This window comes from Carcharodon carcharias, chromosome 4 (assembly GCF_017639515.1).
Source record: "Carcharodon carcharias isolate sCarCar2 chromosome 4, sCarCar2.pri, whole genome shotgun sequence".
Classification (NCBI taxonomy): Eukaryota; Metazoa; Chordata; class Chondrichthyes; order Lamniformes; family Lamnidae; genus Carcharodon; species Carcharodon carcharias.
In genome coordinates, this window is record NC_054470.1 from 61,890,814 (window position 1) to 61,910,077 (window position 19,264).

Below are 19,264 nucleotides of genomic sequence, written 5' to 3' on the forward strand. Positions count from 1 at the left end.
CTTTGAGGAGCGTGCCATCACGCTGGCTGGTGAGGACGTGGACCGTGCTTGCGGCAACGGTGAGCTCGGCAGCAAACACCCAAATGAGGATCCTGCACCACCTCTCTCAACACAACTGAGTGCTCTCTCTCCTGTTTTGGACTCTGCTGCCATGCACTAATTATCTCTACTTTGGTTCACAGGGAGCTCTGCCAAGTGATCGACACTCTCAGCCAGCCAGTCCCTCAGCTCCATCCAGGTCCTCATCTCTAGCCAAGAGGACACCTCCTCCATTGAAGCGCTGGAAATAAGCAGCCGGGAAGACCCGTCACAGTGCTTACCCACACCCTCCACCAGCACAGAAACACAGACCTCGGTGGGACCTAGATCTAGAGCAGAGTTGGGTTCACAATCTGGTGGTCACCGCACAGATATGTGTCCACAACAGGAGGAGGCAAGTTCAGCCGAGATCCCCAGCACTAGGAGGACTGTTGGTCAGGTCCGAGTCAGATAACGAGCCTCTGGATTTGGCCATCCAGTTCATTGTGTAGAGTTAGCAGAAGGCAGGGAACATCACGCAGAACAGTTGAAAGCGCTCAACAGAGTGGCACGCGAGTTGGAGGATTGTCCAACCGCTCTCTGATGAAGTGATGCCCACATGTGTGCATATGGAGGTCTCCATGGGAAGGATGGCAGACGCCATGGAGACCATGGTCCAACAGAACGTGGAGATGTGCACACACCTGCACTCCATCGCAGTAGCCATGGCAAGTTCCTACAGTGGCAAAGCGAGAGGGAAATGGGACACTTCAATGCACCTCCAAGTGCTCCTTCCCTTGAAGGAGTCAGGCTGGGGCCCTCGGGCCCCATAGGGAGGAGGTGCGGTAGCTGGACACCCCTGGGTCATCCACTCAGGAATCTCAGAGGTTGTTCTCTCCCTCCGAGTCCCCTTTGCCTGTGATCCCCGTCAACGTCGTCCTCTGTCACTGCAGAGGGAGCAGCTGGCCCACAGGACAACCAAAGCAAGCTCTGGCCCTCAAGGCCTCAGCTCTCCACAGGATATACGCTGTCAGAGGCAACAGGGCCAAACATTGCACAGTTTGTCTCCACCCCTGCTGCGATGGCAGGGAAGCACCATGAAGAAGTGGTAGACCTAGAAAAGTTAAGAAATTTTGATCACATGTGGTTGCATGGGCAAACACATTTTGTCACGTTATATAATCTGAAAATATATTCACTTTCATTGAATAATGTGTAATGTTGCCTTTCAGCTTCATTTACAAGCGACTGCTACCCCTGCATTATCCCTACTCCGCCCTGCATTATCCCTACTCCCCCCTGCATTGGCAGTTCGGCTGCACGCAGTTAGACCAGGAGTGAATTTGGAAGGAGAAGTTTGTGTGTGGCAGGGCCTTTCGAACTCTCGTGTAAGCATTCTCTCATGCACGCGGAGCCTTCATCCATCACACTCATCTAATGTCCCGAGCATTTTCAATGCTGCCTGCTGGGGTTCTCTTTCAGTTGTCCATCTGAGCTGACCTGCATCTCCACCCACCCACTGATCACACTCCCATGCAGCACCTGTTCCCACCCAACACAAAGCTCCGCTCACTTTCGATTTGCGCAGCATGGTATTGTTAAGCTGTGTCCTCAGCAACCACCCTTGCCACCCCTTCTACCAGTACTGACACACCCTCACCTATCCATCCTACTGACTCCCTCTGCCCCCTTTCACACTCACCAATCCATCCTACCATGCCCACCCTGAGTTCACACCCCAGGAGGCTCACATTGACTCAACAGACCCCTACCTTGTTTGTTCACCTGGACATTCCCCTCCACTTACACCTTCGCCACCCCCCCCCCCCAACTTCAGCACTCCCTAACACTTTCATCTTCCCTCCCAAGCTCACCCCCTCCATAACACTTGCACCCCTCCCCAACAACCACCCCCCTGCCCCCCCCCACCCAGTACACCTTCCTTTCTCACTCAAACCAGACCTTCCTCTCTCACTCAAACCAGACCTTCCTCTCACCTCACAACCAGCCTTCACCACTCATCCGCACCTGCCCATGGTGAAGTCCCTGGAAGATGGTACGAAGCCATGGCAAAGTCCCTGGAAGATGATGCAAACCCATGGCAAAGTCCCTGGAAGATGGTGCAAACTAATGGCAAAGTCCCTGGGAGATGGTACGAAGCCATGGTGTAGTCCCTGGAAGATGGTATGAACCCATGGCAAAGGCCCTGAAATTCCAAAGCAGGTCCGAAGCATTAGTGAAGCCCAGGAAGATCCGAAGACTCAGTGAAGTTGAAGCTGCTGCGTGGAGACCTCCCACCTTCCAAGAACTGCTTTGTGGCAGAGCAATGTGCATGAGGATCCACCCACCCACGTGATGCATGTGTTCCTCCAGGGTCTGGTAGCTGTAGGCCTCCAGCATCTTCCTCTCCTTGGATGACCACGATCTGAGCAAGGGCCTAAAGGTAAGTCCTGACTTATGCAGGTCTCGCTTGTCCAGATGTGTTCTATAAATCAGTTTCATGCTGGCCTCCAGTGGGATTTGTGATCCTACACCATTGGATGATCCCACTGTGATTTCACGCCAGCGTGAAACTGATTTCTACCCCTCCCGCCGAATTCTCCCTCCCAGCCACCATGATGCCTGCTGCAAAAGGGGGCAGAAAATTCTGCCTAAAGAATCCAAAGGCAAAAAGTCCAGTAGGGCAGAGGAGACCTTAGCGGGGGCTCCTGTGTGTTGACTGTGCTCAAAACTTGGATGGAAAGTAAAAGCCAGAGCAGTGGTCAAATTATTGTCTTGATTTGTTAAGCATAACTTACTTCTTAATAAATTGTCCTGATTTGCTACACCAAAATATCTCCTGTTGTCTTATTGGTTTTAGTCTTGTCCAACTAAGCCTTGAGTGAGCCTTTTTACTCACAATCTGTAATATTTCTTTTAAGCTATTTTTATATATCTCTGTGCTGCTCAAATACCTCAATCCCTAAAGTCTTTTATATATTTTATTTTAATTGTCCGTCATCTTTTTTTCAGAGTAGCTTCATTTCCTTGAATATCTTGTAATTTAGACAGGCTGAACTCGTAAAATGAGAACAGTGCTACTGGCCATTAGCTCAAGCTAAATTCATTGAGAAGCAACTAACATCAGCACTTGGAATAGTATTGCCATGACTTACTATATATTATACAGACAATAATGGGTTGGTGGAAGTGATTCAGAAAATATCAAAATGATCTAATGTGTCATGGTTAACAGTATTGCAAGTCCAGGCACATACTGAATTCATCAAATAAATAACATCATATTTAATTTCTTTAACTTTTTTAGTTTTAGTTCATTTTATTAGGCCGCTGGAATCTTGTGCAATAGTCAGATAGTTTCCATCATCTACATTCAACCACATCAGCCTAAAGGGCTACAACTGTTCATGCAAATGAACGGTATAAAAATGTTCTGCTAAGGGTCTTGTCATCTCTTCTGGACTCATTCTATTATTTTCTAGGTATTTGTATTATCAATAACTTGTTGCTTCTGTATATTAAATCTACCTGTAACTAAATCTATTTACTTTTAGCATGAAAATAGTGGTCTGACTGTAATATTTGCCTCCTTTTGGAGTAAGCAGCGCCAGGTGATCTCTGGCAATATTACTCATCAAGTGCCATAGGTAAGGGGTAATGTTAGTCCATGCCACAATCCCATATAAAGACTTAAGACTGCATTTGGAAGCTGCCTCTGCTGTGAGCACAACTTACAAGTGTTGGGAGAAAGTTAAATTGTAACAGTAAACATTGTAAAATGACTTGCCAGGTTTGAAAAGTGTGCAGCAATTGACTGATGTTTGATAATATTGTTGCTACACAGTCTATCTGCAAACAAGCTCAATAAGACAAATATTTTCATTTCAAAGTTAACGACTGTAAGCAAGTTGCATTGTTGTGGTTAGCATGCAAAGTAAGCTGATCAATATACAAGCTTTGAAGTGGAAAAACCATGATTTCATCTGCATGTGCATTTCCTTTACAGCATTAAGAAATCACACATTGTTTTCTGGTTGATTTAACCTGTTGCATTCTTTAGAATGTTCTTAATAACCTCATCAATTTGGAATACACTGAATGAGATTTGTTCACATTCAAATTTGGAGCCACATTCAAACAAGCAAGTAACAAGAGGAATTTCTTCCCCAGGAAATTTAACAAAAGCTAGTTCCGAGTAGGCGCTCGGACCAGGATAAATGACCCACGGCTCTGTCCAGGTATGAGAACTACCTGGACATGTACTAAGATAAATTCCTAAATCCCTGCGTGATTTGAAGTTTGTAGTATGTGAGAATAATATAATCTCAAAATTTTCTGTTAATTTTGAAGTATCTTTCTCCTGCTGACAATGATATTCTTTAATGGCAGGATAAATATTGACATGTGAAATTTTTGATGCTGGAAAGTGGATGATACTGCCATGGCAACCATTTGGGGGTTCAACTAGCTTTTTCACCAGATGCCCTTCTGTAAAGGTACATCCACCATCTGTGCTGAAAGCTTGCACCCGATACTGTTTTTCACCATGCTTAATGCTCCGAGCATTGCAGTACAGAATACCAGATCCATTGCCTTGATCCATTGACACCATCTGACATTCCCCACACTCCTCTCTGGAAACAAAGTCCCCGAAATTCCAGCTGTCTCCATGATTGTCACTAAAGAATGTGAAAACACGAGACATGACTTGGCCATCTGATTGTTTCTCGTAAGCATGGGCAGGAATGATAAGGCGTCCAGACCTGAGCTGAATACCATGGCCTGGCCCCACAGCAAATGTTGCCCACTTGTCAACATACTGACCTATAGTACAATCTGTCAGATTAGTAGGATTGCTCCAATTCTGTCCTTTGTTCTTGCTGGTGACAAAGCAAAGTCGTGTGACATTTTTCCCAGTTCTTATTTGATGCTGCTCAGGTGTATTTCCAAAGACAGCAATGAAGAAGAGGAAGACAGTGCCTGTATCTTTGTCATAGACAGGACAAGGATTCATGGATCGATGCTTCTTTAGTCGTGCAGACTCAATTGCTGTCACATCTTCCCACTGAGAAAATGAAACCAAGAGTTAATCAACAGGAACTGGATCACTACATTAACTTCCCATCAGTTCTGAAAACAAATTATGATCTTCCCACTTTCGATACATGAAGTAGATGGATGATGCCATTCTTCCAAAGAAACTTGTGGTTCCCCATTACAGGATAAAATTGTTCCTTGAAGAATAAAGTTTTCGTCATCACCCTCGCTTCCCAGAATCCACTGCTAGCATTAATCACCCTTCAACTTAAAGAGGTGGTCTCTGACTTCAGGTCTGAATTTGCCTTTTACCATTTTATAGCCATGCCCCTTATCCTGCTGCCCTGTTTAACCTGAAATTGTGCTCAATATTGGCTTTCTCTTCTACAGTTATGTAACTTTGCATGGCCCCTTCTCATCTGCCTCCTTTTAAAGCTGAGGTATTGTTTCTTTCTAATTTATCCTCACAATTCTGTCCTAAGACACAATAAATCAGGCTCAACCCTTTTTGCACTATTTTCAGGGATTTGGTATTTCCTTAGTGCCTCAATGAAAAGAACTGAAAATGGCTCAAAGTGCTTCCAGACGCTCTCATACTCTATTCTGCCAACATATATCAGCATTCTGTGCGTTTTACTAATTGCTAGTCCAGAAATCTGAACATGGTCCATCACTACCAGGTCTCCTTAATTACCTTCCAAGATATATTGACCACTTTGTTAAGTATGTCCCAACTTTCTCTTACTATTTTACCACTTTTTCCCCCATTTCTATTTCATTAAATTGATGATACATGCCAAGGGTCGAGATGTCCCTGAGCTCAAGTTGGTTTCTGCAATATTAAGATCCACTATCATGGTCATATGTTTAGTGCAAGAATAGGTGAGGCCCATCACACCATCATGTATACGCTCAAACATCACACTTTCCAATATGCATTTTCTTTCTTTACTTAGAGTTATCCTTTATATTTATTAAAATAGCATAAATATTAAAAGGGATGTTCTCAGCATATTTATTTATGCAGCAAAAAACAGCAGAAACATTACATAATTCATTCATAAAATCACATCCCATGTAGAACAGGATTGTGTACAAATGGCATTTTCACTCCGTGCTAATAGGTTTATTTCATGTTTTGACCCAGCTTACAATGTAGAAAGGAACTCTCGTCCTCCCCACATCCCCAAACCCTCTAGTTAAAACCTAAATACAAATCCCAATTAAAACTAGGATTCTATCCCAATCATTCTATTTTATTCATTTGCAGAATGTGAGCACCACTGGCAAGGCCAGCATTTATTGCCCATCCTTAAATGGCCTAGATAAGGTGGTGGTGAGCTGTTTTCTTGAGTGGCTGCAATCCATCTGAAGAAAAATCCAGGATAGCATATGTTAGACTATTTTAATCAGGTTCAATCAAAAAAGTGCTAACCACAAATTTTAAAAGTTAAGGTTGTGCCCCCTGTATATGTTTCTTCCAGTTTACCTCAAAATTCTTTAAAGCCTTTTTATACGTGCCCCTTCGGAGCATGAGTGCATCAGCATCTTCGTCCCGGGAGCCTAATCTCTTCTCAGCAAATGCTAAAAGCGTGCCTGTGTCCGGAATGTGGAGCAGTGCAGGAATTCGATACCCAAAACTTTTCTCCTGTTTGAATAGGACAGTTGTGTTGAAAGAAGTCGAGGAAGCCATTTGCCAGAGAAATTGGACACTGTAGATATGAGAAAAGCAACTTCTCTGCAAAAGAAGAAAGATACTCAGAATAACATTTTGAAACTTGCTAGTAAACTGTGCACACCGAGTAAAAGTCACACAATGATGCAACATCTATTCTGGGTACTGCCGTGACCAGTTGCATCATACAGTCAATCATGACTAAGACGAAATTAGGAAAATCAAAGTTGCTAGAGAACTAACACCCTCTCATTCCACTGCTCACAAGTTAATAAGTGATTCTCCTCAATGTCTTGATTGCTCTCACTGAATATGCATCTCACTGCTGGTGTCAGTTCAGTAAAGTTCCACTTATCAGTTATCAAATTTTACAGATTTGAAACTGTTTAGGAGTAACTGTGATTGAGGAGTACAATGGGCAAAAGGTGGGGAGAGGAGACCTGGATTTAGAAACAGCACAATGAGTACAGAGTTATGAGGGAATGTCTGGGAGCACAGTGGGAGAGCTCAGGCTGGTCTCTATTACATTTGATGGAGGCTGTGGTGTATAAGCACTTATGGGGAGCAGGTATGAGTGCGCAGGGGAGGGGCAGCTGAACTGGGAATGAAGAATAGAATGAGGAAGTCGGAAATTCTGTGGTCGGGATGGGGTTGGGGGGAGCTCAGCAATTTGCGATCTACGGTCACTATGGATTGGAGTTGGCACTCCATAAATGAGAAGGGATTTTATGACAGGGCTCTGTGGTTGTGGTTAGGGGTGTTATGATTAATTTAATGGGGTACTATGACGGAACGCCATGTGTTGAGGGGGGTGGGCAATGGGGTTTGTGAGGGGGCACTGTAGATAATAAATGCATGAAACGGCTTTTTGGATGAAAGTGGTCATGATGAGGGTGTTGTAACTGGGAGGGTTTTTTTATTCTTTCATGGGAAATAAGCGTTACTGGCAAGGTCAGTATTTGTTGCCTATCCCTAATTGCCCTTGAGAAGATGGCAGTGAACTGCCTTCTTGAACCGCTACAGTCCGTTTAGCATAGGAGCGCCTAAAATGCCTTTAGGAAGGGAGTTCCAGGCTTCTGACCCAGCGGTAGTGAACAAGTGGCGATATAATTCGAAGTCAGGATGGTGCATCGAGATGGGGAGATGAGGGTCTGTGGTGAGGGGTGGAGATGAAGGGACTATCGTGATGATGTGTGAATGAGGGTCTGTGGTGAGGGGTGATGTTATGGGCATGTCTGGGAGTGGGGGTTGTATGAATTTGTAGATGGGAATGATGGCAGTGAGAACAGAGCTCTGGTCTGAGATACTTGTACAGACTGGCAGAGACCCTGGAGGTCTAGTCTCTTGTCGTTATCCATCCTCCTTCAAGTACCACGCCCTAAGAGGGAATTGGCGACCACAGACTTCTATTGCACTGGCCCATGATTATGTTTGGCAAAGTACAGCAGCGGTTTGTTGTTTTTTTTTGGAAAAATATACTTTATTCATAAAATATCTGAAAGAACATTACAAAACATTTCTAAATGGCCATCACAAAAAGTGCAATCATATTCAACTTTTACACATGGATCATGAGGTGCTTCAATACAATCAATGAATATTACAGTCATTTCAATATGGTCATTACAGACAGTCAGACAGTGCAATGGTATTGGGAGTTTATCGACATACATCATGTTGCACTCTGAGGTGCTTCAATACGATTATAATACATTTAGTTTTCACTACATACATTCTTTGTGAGTCGTACAGCCCAAGGGGTCAATGCAATTCCCAGCCCCTCGTTGCACTACGGCAGAAAGGTCTTAGACAGCGACCTTTCCCCTTTGGGCTTGCGGGAGCTGCCCCAAGCTTTAGTGCGTCCCTCAGCACGTAGTCCTGAACCTTGGAATGTGCCAGTCTGCAACAGTCGGTTGGGGACAACTCTTTGCACTGGAAGACCAGTAAATTTCAGGGAGACCAAAGATCATCTTCCACCGAGCTGATGATCCTCCAGCTGCAGTTGATGTTTGTCTCGGTGTCCCCCCCCTGGGAACAGCCTGTACAGCAGAGTCCTGTGTCACAGCGCTGCTCAGGATGAACCTCGACAGAAACCACTGCATCTCTCTCCAGACCTTCTTTGCAAAGGCACAACCCACAAAGAGGTGAACAACGGGTCTCATCCCCACCACAGCCACCTTTAGGGCAACGTGCAGAGGGGGTGAGACTCCTGGCGTGTATGAAGGATCTGACGGGGAGGGCCTTTCTCACCACCAGCCAAGCTACATCTTGGTGCTTGTTGGAAAGTTCTGGCGATGAGGCATTCTGCCAAATGACTGACAGTCTGCTCAGGGAACCATCTGACAGAATCCACCATCTCCTTTTCCCACAGGGCCTCTAGGATGTTACATGCCAACCACCGCCTGATGGACTTGTGGTCAAAAGTGTTTCTCTGCATAAATTTTTTCACAAGGGACAGGTGTTACGGAACGGTCCAACTACTTGCAGCGTTTTGCAGCAGTGTGGCCAGACCCATCCTTCGCAGCACCGGGGACAGGTAGAACCTCAGCACTTGGTGTTTGTGTACCGAGGGTCAACGCACAGCTTGATGCAGCTGCACACAAAGGTGGCCATCAGGATGAGGGCGATGTTGGGCACATTTTTTCCCCTTTTATCTACAGGCTTGTACATCGCGTCCCTGCGAACACGATCCATTTTTGACCTCCAGATAAAGTGAAAGATGGATCGGGTGCTCGCCATTGCGCAGGAGTGAGGAATGGGCCAGACCTGCAGCAACACCAAGAGTGCCTCACATCTGATGATTCTTACCTGCAATGGAGAGGGAGCGTCTCTCCCACATTCCCAGTTTTCTTTCCACCATAGACACTCGCTCCTTCCAGTTTCTAATGGACGCCCAGGTCCCTCCGAACCATATCCCCAGCACCTTCAGGCTGTCTGACCTGACGGTGAAGGGGACAAAGGATCGGTCAGCCCAGTTCCCAAAGAACATGGCCTCACTCTTGCCACGATTTACCTTGGCTCCCGAGGCCAGTTCAAGCTGGTCGCAGATGTTGATCAATCTGCGCACCAACAGCAGATCCGAGCAGAAGACAGCGACATCGTCCATGTACAGAGAGGCTTTGACCTGAGTGCCTCCACTGCCTAGGATCGTCACTCCTCATACCCAGGTCCTTCCTGATGGACTCAGCAAAAGGTTCTATGCAACACACAAACAGGACAGGGGAGAGAGGGCCTGCCTGACTCCAGATTTAATTGGAAAGCTTTCTGATTCACACCCATTGATTGAAACTGCACTACGGATGTCAGTGTAAAGCAGTTGGATCCAGTTGCGGATTCCCTCCCCAAACCCCATTTTGGAGAGCACATCTACCATGTAGGTGTGCAATATTCTGTCAAAGGCCTTCTCCTGATCCAGGCTGATGAGGCAGGTGTCCACACCCCTGTCCTGTACATAGGCAATCGTATCCCTGAGAAGTGCAAGGCTGTCAGAGATCTTCCTGCCTGGTACAGCACAGGTCTACCAGTGCCATGTGCTAGTCAGGGTAGAAATAGCAGGATATATCAGATGAATACGTAGCTGAAGAGATAGTGTGAGGGGGAGGGTTTCAGATTGCTGGGACATTGGGACTGGTTCTGGGGGAAGGTGGGACCAGTACAAACTGGACAGGTTACACCTGGGCAGGACCAGAACTGATGTCCTGGGGGAATATTTGCTAGAGTGGTTGGGGAGGGTTTAAACTAAAATGGCAGGGGGATGGGAGCTTATGCAAGGAGTCAGAGGAGGGGGAATCAAGGACAAGAACAAAAGACAGAAAGGGGAATAAGAAAAGTGATAGACAGAGAAATCAAGGGCAAGAATCAAACAGGGCCTCAATGAAAAATAGTGGGAACAGGACAATTAATGTTAAAAAGACAAGCCTTAAGGCTTTGTGCCTTAACGTGAGGAGCATTCGCAATAAAGTAGATGAACTAATCATGCAAATAGATGTAAACTGGTATGATATAGTCGGGATTATGGAGACATGGCTGCAGGGTGACCAGGGATGGGAACTGAACATCCAGGGGTATTCAGTATTTAGGAAGGACAGACAAAAAGAAAAAGGCAGTGGAGTTGCAGATTAGAGGGTAGCTAATGTAACCCCATTATTTAAAAAGGGAAGTAGAGAGAAAACAGGGAATTATAGACCAGTCAGCCTGACGTCCGTAGTGGGGAAAATTCTAGAGTCCATTATAATAGATTTAAGAGCTGAGCACTTGGAAAACAGTGGCAGAATCGGACAGAGCCAGCATGGATTTACAAAAGGAAAATCATGCTTGACAAATCTACTGGGCTTTATCGAGGATGTAAGTAATAGAGTTGATGAGGGGGAGCCAGTGGATGCAGCTTATTTGGACTTTCAGAAGGCTTTTGACAAGGTCCCACATAAGAGATTAGCGTGTAAAATTAAAGCGCATTGGATTGCGGGTAGTGTATTGAGATGGATAGAAAACTGGTTGGCAGACAGGAAACAAAGAGTAGGAATAAACGGGTCTTTTTCCAAATCGCAGGCAGTGATTAGTGGGGTAATAGCTAGGACCCAGCTATTCACAATATATATATTAATGATTTAGATGAGGGAACTAAATGTAATATCTCCAAATTTGCAGATGACACAAAGCTGGGTGGGTAAGCTGTGAGGAGGATGCAGAGATGCTTCAGCGTGATTTGGACAAGCTGAGTGAGTGGGCAAATGCAGTACAATGTGGATAAATGTGAGGTTATCCACTTTGGTAGCAAAAACAGGAAGGCAGATTATCTGAATGGCTATAAATTGAGAGAGGGGAATGTGTAACGAGACCTGGTGTCCTCTTACACCAGTCGCTGAAGGTAAGCATGCAGGTGCAGCAGGTGGTAAAGAAGGTAAATGGTATGGTGGCCTTCATAGCGAAAGGATTCAAGTACAGGAGCAGGGATATCTTGCTGCAATTATACAGGGCCTTGGTGAGACCACATCTGGAATATTGTGTGCAGTTTTGGTTGCCTTATCTGAGGAAGGATGTTCTTGCTATAGAGGGAGTGCAGCAAAGGTTTACCAGACTGATTCCTGGGATGGCGGGACTGACATATGAGAGATTGAGTCCGTTAGGATTATATCCGCTGCAGTTCAGAAGAATGAGGGGAGAATCTCATAGAAACCTATAAAATTCTAACAGAACTAGACAGGGTAGATGCAGGAAAGATGTTCCTGATGGTGGGGGAGTCCAGAACCAGGGGTCACAGTCTGAGGATATGGGGTAGTTTATTTTGGACTGAGATGAGGAGAAATTTCTTCACCCAGAGAATGGTGAGCCTGTGGAATTCGCTACCACAAAAAGTAGTTGGGGCCAAAATATTCTATGTTTTCAAGGAGTTAGATATAGCTTTTGGGTCGAAAGGGATCAAAGGATATGGGGAGAAAGCGGGAGCAGGCTATTGAGTTGGATGATCAGCCATGATCATGATGAATGGTGGAGCAGACTTGAAGGGCCGAATGGCCTAATCCTGCTCCTATTTTCTATGTTTCTATGGTCAGGGTGGATCACCAACTCTAGAGCAGATTTGACCCAATTGGCCATGGCCTTGGTCAAAATCTTACAGTCCACATTCAACAGTGAAATGGGTCACTAATTCCTAATTTCCTCCCTTTCCTCCTTCTGCATGTAGATGAAGGTGATGATGCTGCCAGCTTCAGCAGTTTGTTGTTACCGTGGCAAAATGACTGACTAGGAAACTCTCCCACTCTTACCACCTGCTATCAGGTTGCACCACAAGACCCCCTAAATGCCAATGATACAATTTTTCTCGCACTCAGTTGATTAAATTCCGATAATGTTTCTACGCGGCTTTCAACCTACCTCCGAGGTGATCGGTTAACTCCACAACACCACGAAAACACTGCGGCCCTGGAGATCTCCGGACGCTAGCTTGTTATTTGAATATTTCCACTTGATTGGTCCAAAAGGCTGTCAATCATTCATACGCGCAGTTGACATTGCCGCCAATCAGATTGCAGGGCGAGGTTCCGCGGCTGCCACGTGTTCGACTTTGTCGCAGCTCCGACTCGGTTTGTTGCCCACAGAGATAAAAACAAAAAAACTGCGGATGCTGGAAATCCAAAACAAAAACAGAATTACCTGGAAAAACTCAGCAGGTCTGGCAGCATCGGCGGAGAAGAAAAGAGTCAACTCGAAACGTCAACTCTTTTCTTCTCCGCCGATGCTGCCAGACCTGAGTTTTTGCAGGTAATTCTGTTTTTGTTTCGGTTTGTTGCCCCCTCGCCCCAACGCTCTCCACAGTTACCGGACTGTTTTTAAAATCTGCTGCCCTCACTCGCGCGCTATGACGTTAAAGCGCGATGACATCGACTCTTAAAGGGACAATGATTTCTGTGGGTAAATTTTGGAAAGAGGGCAGTATCTAGGGTTGTATCTATGCCTACAGTTTCATGAAATATGTGGAACACACTTTGTCCTAGTCCCACTCAAGTTTCCTCTTTTTCCATCATTGATGACTGTATCTGTGCCCTTTCCTGATCTAACCTTAAACTGCACTTTTTCATCAACTTTGCTTATAATTTTAATCATTCTTCCCTTCACATGGCCCATCTCTTACTCTCCTTTTCCCTTCCTTGACTGCTCTGGCTCCATTTCTGGAGTGAGATTATCGATAAATACCCATTATATGGCCACTTTCTCACACCCTGCTTCCTGTAAGGGCTCCATTCCATTTTCCCAGTCCTTTTGTCTCTGTTGTATCTGTTCTGATGAGGCCACCTTCCATACCAGCACTTTTGATATGTCATCCTTTTCCCTGAATCGAGGATTCTCCTCTATCGAAGTTGACATGACCCTAAGCTGCTCAGTTGGCAGCTATGGTGTCAGGCTGCAGCAGATGTTGTTGGAGGAATAGTTGCCACTTGGTCAACAGCCACTCGTCTACCAGTAGTGACTCTTGTGAGGTCACTCCAGAGTGGCCGAATGCAGGAAGTGTTCGTGTATCATAACATGGAGAGCTAGGCTGTTGCCTGCTTAGGCATTGCTCCTTTCTTTGTTGGGCAATTAACATTGTGCATCTTTCTTGATTCTGAAGTGGGGTTCTGACCTCATATTCGTGCCATCATTAAGGTCGCCTATTTCCACTTCCACTTGATCCATTATTACTCACTTTTGATTTCCATCATCATCCCTTTTGTCATTTAATCTCCCCTGCCTGCCACAGGTTCTGACATTTAGTTTTCTCCATCTCCTTTCCCTACATTTACTTAAAACTTGTTATAACTCTAACTTCTTCTAGTTCTAGTGTTAGATCATCAACTTAAAATGTTAACATTGTTCCTTTCTCCACAGATGATACCTGACCTGCTGGGTATTTGCAGCATTTTCTGTTTTATTTCAGATTTCTAGCATCCAGTGTTTTGCTTCATGACATCTTTGGCAGTCTCTTCTTGGCCTCCACCTATCACTGGCCCCCTATCGAGCTCTCCTGTCCCACCCTCTTCTACCAGCTTATATTTCATCTCATTTCTATATGTTTTAGTTCTGATGAAGGGTCATATGGTCTCGAATCATCAACTGTAGCCCTCTGCAGATGCTGTCAGACCTGCTGAGTTTTTCCAGGTATTTTTGTTTTTGTTCTAGATTTCCAACATCCGCAGTATTTTGCTTTTTGCTTTAGTGTCCAGAGTGATTTGACTGAGGTGTTTAAAATTATAAAGGGATGGGTTAAGTAAATAGAAATGTAGAAATGGACAGTTTCCTACCGTTGAGGGTCTATGATAAGGGACCACAGATTTAAAAAATTCAGTGTAATAGATTTAGGACATAGGAGGAGGTACTTCTTCACATGCATGATCAGAGTTAGTGATTGATGCAAAGACAAAATCAGCATTGAGTAGCGATTGAAAACAGAGCTGGGTTAGGAGTCCATGGTTTGGGGTGGGGGGGGCTTCGGTAGCTTTAACATTTGTGGCCCACTTGCACCCACCAATCCAAGATAGCATAGTATTGGGTACTGTGGTTGTGGCGGTTGTTACTATGCATAGAATTTCTACTGTCTGCTCACCTTTACTAATATCCCTCATTTCTATTCCTGTATTAGTATCCCATAACACAAGAATTAGGAGTAGGAGTAGGCTATTTGAACCCTCGAACCTGCTCTGCCATTCGATAAGATCACAGCTGATTTGATTGTGGCCTCACTCCACCTACCTCCCTGCCCTCCATAATCCTTGACTCCCTCGTTGATCAAAAATCTGTCTAACTCAGCTTTGAATTTATTCAACGACCCAATCTCTACTGTTCTCTGAGGAAGGGAATTCCAAAAACTAATAACTCTCTGAGAGAAAAACTTGCTCCTCATCTCAAGTCTTAAATGAGAGACCCCTAATTTTTAAATCATAGTTCTGGACTCCCTGACAAGAGGAAACATCCTCTCAGCAACCAACATTGCAAGTCCCCTCAACATTGGTAACCTTTCTCCTTACTCGGTTGTCAATATTTCTAACCTTTCTCCTATCCCAATTTCCCTGTCCTTTCTAAAGGCCTTATAACCTGGAGTATTTATTTCCCAGTCTTGCCCAGATTGTAGCCAGGTCTCAGTGATGGCCACTGTTTGAGCTGAATTTGTGCCTCTGATTCATTTGTTTTATTTCTTGTGCTAAGTGCTTGTAGGTATTTAAGTATCTATATTACCTTTAACACTACTTATGACCTGGACTTCATTCTTATCCATCTTTTAAAGTCTTCAGGATATTTTTCTGTTTCTGTCTGAGCCCTCCTTTTTGCTTCCCCAACCCCTTTATTGGTTTAACACCTTTTGTCCAGCCCTGTTTATCCTTCAGCTAGGACCGGAGTTCCAGCAGAACAGCTCAACCTGGTGCCAGTCATTCATTAACTTGAACCCTTTTTTCTCACATCAACTCTTTAGTTTGTAAGAACATAAGAAATAGGAGCAAGAGAAGACCATTGTTCAGCCTACTCCGCCATTCAATATGGTCATGCCTGACTCTCCGGCTTCAACTCCACTTTCCTGCCAGCTTCCCATATCCTTTGATTTCCTAAGAAACAACAAATATATTCAATGATGGCACATCCATAACCCTCTGGGGTAGAGTATTCCAAAGATTCACAACCCTTTTTGTGAAGAAATTGTTCCTCATCTTAGTCCTAAATGATTGGCCTGTTATCCTGAGACTGTGCCCCTGTATTCCAGATTCCCTAACCAAGGGAAACAACCTCTCAGTATCTACCCTGTCAATCCCCTTCATAATCTTGAATGTTTCAATGAGATCATCTCTCATTCTTCTAAATCCAGAGAATATAAATACTATTTACTCAGCCCCTCATTATAGGACAACTCTCTATTTCAGGGACTAATCTTTTAAATCTTTAATGTACTGCCTCCAATGCAAGTATACCCTTCCTTAAATATGGAAACTAAACAAAGTATTCTAGGTCTGATCTCACTAAAACCTCATATAATTGAAGCAAGATTTCTTTATTCTTCTGCTTGTAAGATTGGAATCCCCTCCAACTGGACTTTATGAAATATAAAATCCCAAAACCCCACAGACACAAGTACTGCAAATAAACATGCCACACCTCAACACGAAAACACACTGAGACACTGTCAGGGGTTAATTTTCAAAACATTTCAATATCGAAGCCAAACCGATACAATGAAAGGACAGTGGGACATTATCACAACAATGATACAAGAAAGTTGCCATCAGATAACTCAGTCAAGAAGCTGGGAAAACCATTGTAAAAAATGGACCCAGATAACAGCTATCATACAAACAACATCAGCAATGGCCAAGAAAGAGAGGAACCTGTTACATACATATGAGTCTGGGAGCCAGAGATACTTCACCACAATGGGGTTCATTGTTTCGGCTGTGGAAACAAACATCGATGAATGAGTCTGCCTGGACCAAGGCATGTAACAGACTAAAGATTAAAGGGTTCTAAGCACTGACCATCCGGCAGGATGACTTCAGGAAATATGTTCAGTGTTCAGCATAATGTCTTCAGGAAATGTGTTTTGATATTTTCGATTAGGATCATTTTAAAAGGCCAAGATCGAAGGTCTGGCACCGCAGTCAGAAGGAGGGTTACGGCTGGTCAGCTTGACTCGGGCCTACTTTCAACACTGGACAGACCAGCTGTGTTGGGGATTGTAAGTGTTTTCAGCCATATTGTGTTGACTTGAAGGTTTTGGACTGCAATCAAGAAGGAGAGTTAGGAACGGCCAACTTGACTCGAGGACCTACAACTTTTGCCAGAAGGACCAACCGTGTGAGGAGTCGTAAGTTATCAGCCAAATCCAAGGGACATTGGGATTGAGGTTTAAAGGGTAATTTAAGGGTAACAACCAAATCCCAAGGGGGATGGGTTGAATTGCAGAAGGTTTCGGGCAGAAACGTGGGGTTTCCCCTGTGGTTTTTCTGCTGAGGCTTTTTAATAAGTCGTGGATTTTTTTGTGATGTATTTATGGGAAGCCGAGGTTAAAGCGTGGAGGGATTTAAATTGGTCTAACCAATTAAGTGTTGTGTAGTGTCATTTACACTAGTTTAGAGCTCTTGTATCAGGGCGTTAGGAGTGTTTTAATAAATGAGTTTGCGGTTGAGCCAAACCGTGTGTCTGTGTAATTTTGTCCTTTATAAAATCCTAAAGTCAAGAACCATCAGTAAGGGAAAACAGGAGCATGAACCTCTTACATATCGGGCAACCAAGACAGGAAATTAAGGTCAAGGACAAATTATTGGTGGGGCCAAGGACAAGAAACCCTCAATGGAGGTTAGGGATCTGAGTATGTGGGAAGCAAGTTGAACTTTTTTGCACTGTAGGGGCAGGAGCTGATGTGTGCTAACTGCCCAGAGGAGAAGTAAGTGGAATGGGTGGGTAGTAATGCCCACAAGAAATTGAAGGAAAAGGCAATTTGGCTACTCTGTATGCAGAGGCAAAATCAAATTCTAACAGAGAAACTTAAGCAAGTGCAGGAGGAAAAGGAGGAGCAAGGGATTTGTACGGGTGGGTAGTAACCGGCACACCAACTCAGGAAGAGGGAATTAATAAATGACGTGGCCACAGTATTTAATATAGGAACATCACTAATCAATGGTTTAGATAGTGCCCAACTCCAATTGCATGTCAATATCCTGCGGGATCAATTAAAGAAAATACTGGGGGAAGGTAATCAGATTGAAGGGCAAGAATTATGAGAAAACCAAGTTATGACCTTAAGGTCATATTCACTTTAAGGAAATAATAGCTGAACTGAAAAATTATGCTCAGACAACAAACAAAATAATAAAGGAGGACTGGAATGCATTGGACCAGGCCGCCCAGAATGATGCGTACTTTATGTACGGGGCTTAGTTGCAGGGTGCAGTAATCTGGAAGGTTTGAAACAGGGTTGCGTACTATCATGGGTCAACAACAAACACTTGAGGGCGATGAGCACTCATGATAACCTCATGAACCCATGCCAGCTACAGTTGGCTTCGGAAGCATATCCAGTCCCAATTGACTGCGTCCAGTATAATCAAACCATAATGGGGGTGGTTCTCAGATTGCTTGTAATTGACAGCGACAACGGCCAGCGCCAGTATACCGGGTGGAGAACACTGGAGACATTAGAAATGAGGTACATGTACAGCATCAAAAGACCCCTCCATATGCGGTCTAATAAGGGAACTATGTCTGCCATGGATTTAAAGGGGTGTCAGGAAAGGGGGTGGGCGCATGTGATGTTGTGCCCATACCAACGAGATGAATTTGCGCAGGAAAGGACAATCCCTATCTGGGATCATACCTCAGTGTGCCTCACAGAAGACAGTGCCCTCCCAAACTTCCAATATTACATTGCCCACTCTGGATATGATATTCCACCACTAGCCGAGCACCTCATGAAATTAGTGAAGAAGGTGGAACTGCCTCAAAAGCATTTGAACAGAGAAACAGAGATACGGAGAATGAGATCATGGAAATAGCCTCCTCACCCTGGTGGGATATTGGTCTCAATATTGAAATTCCCTCCTGGGTTCAAGTTGCTTCACACGTGCTAGTGATTGTGCAGTTAATTATGATATTGTATGTGTTAATATTGTCATGTAAGCTGAAACGGAAAACCAAAAGGCAAAATATGGGGAAATGGTTAAGGAGGGGTTTGGTAATAGATTCCAATGTATAGGCAGTTCTCACAATGCAGGAGATTTTCATCGAAGGTAATATGTCTAGTGTTTGAGATATTAAAGGGCGGAGGTGCAAGATCAGAATCCCCTCCAACCGGACTGTATGAAATATAAAAACCCCAGAACCCACGGACACAAGTACTGCAAATAAACACGTCAAACCTCAACACATAAACACACTGAGGCAGGCTACACTGTCAGGGGTTAATTTTCAAAACATTTCAATATTGAAGCAAAACCGATACTATGAAAGGATATTGAGACATTATCACAACAATGACACAAGAAAGCTGCCATCAGACAACTCAGTTAAGAAGCGGTG

The 19,264-nt window shown here is 44.4% G+C and overlaps 1 protein-coding gene across 2 annotated transcripts; it reads right to left on the reverse strand.

The window, feature by feature from the left end:
- Positions 1–3,317: 3,317 nt before the first annotated feature.
- Positions 3,318–12,887, reverse strand: LOC121277466 (sialidase-4-like). Of its 2 annotated transcripts, XM_041186991.1 has the most exons (4): positions 12,605–12,887; positions 6,545–6,793; positions 4,843–5,083; positions 4,129–4,697 (listed from the first exon to the last, which is right to left on the reverse strand). In XM_041186991.1, the coding sequence occupies exons 2-4, from the start codon at positions 6,746–6,748 to the stop codon at positions 4,492–4,494; spliced, it is 651 nt and encodes a 216-aa protein (XP_041042925.1). In that variant the 5' UTR covers positions 6,749–6,793; positions 12,605–12,887; the 3' UTR covers positions 4,129–4,491. The 2 variants fall into 2 exon arrangements, with proteins under 2 accessions (XP_041042924.1, XP_041042925.1); XM_041186990.1 differs by having other exon boundaries at positions 3,318–5,083.
- Positions 12,888–19,264: the final 6,377 nt, after the last annotated feature.

Excerpts from the sequence above, each read along its gene's own strand:
- LOC121277466 (XM_041186990.1), bottom strand. The coding sequence starts at position 6,748 with ATGGCTTCCTCGACTTCTTTCAACACAACTGTCCTATTCAAACAGGAG. Across the intron at positions 5,084-6,544 it reads AGGCTTTAAAGAATTTTGAG|TGGGAAGATGTGACAGCAAT; the intron begins GTAAACTGGAAG and ends TCATTTTCTCAG.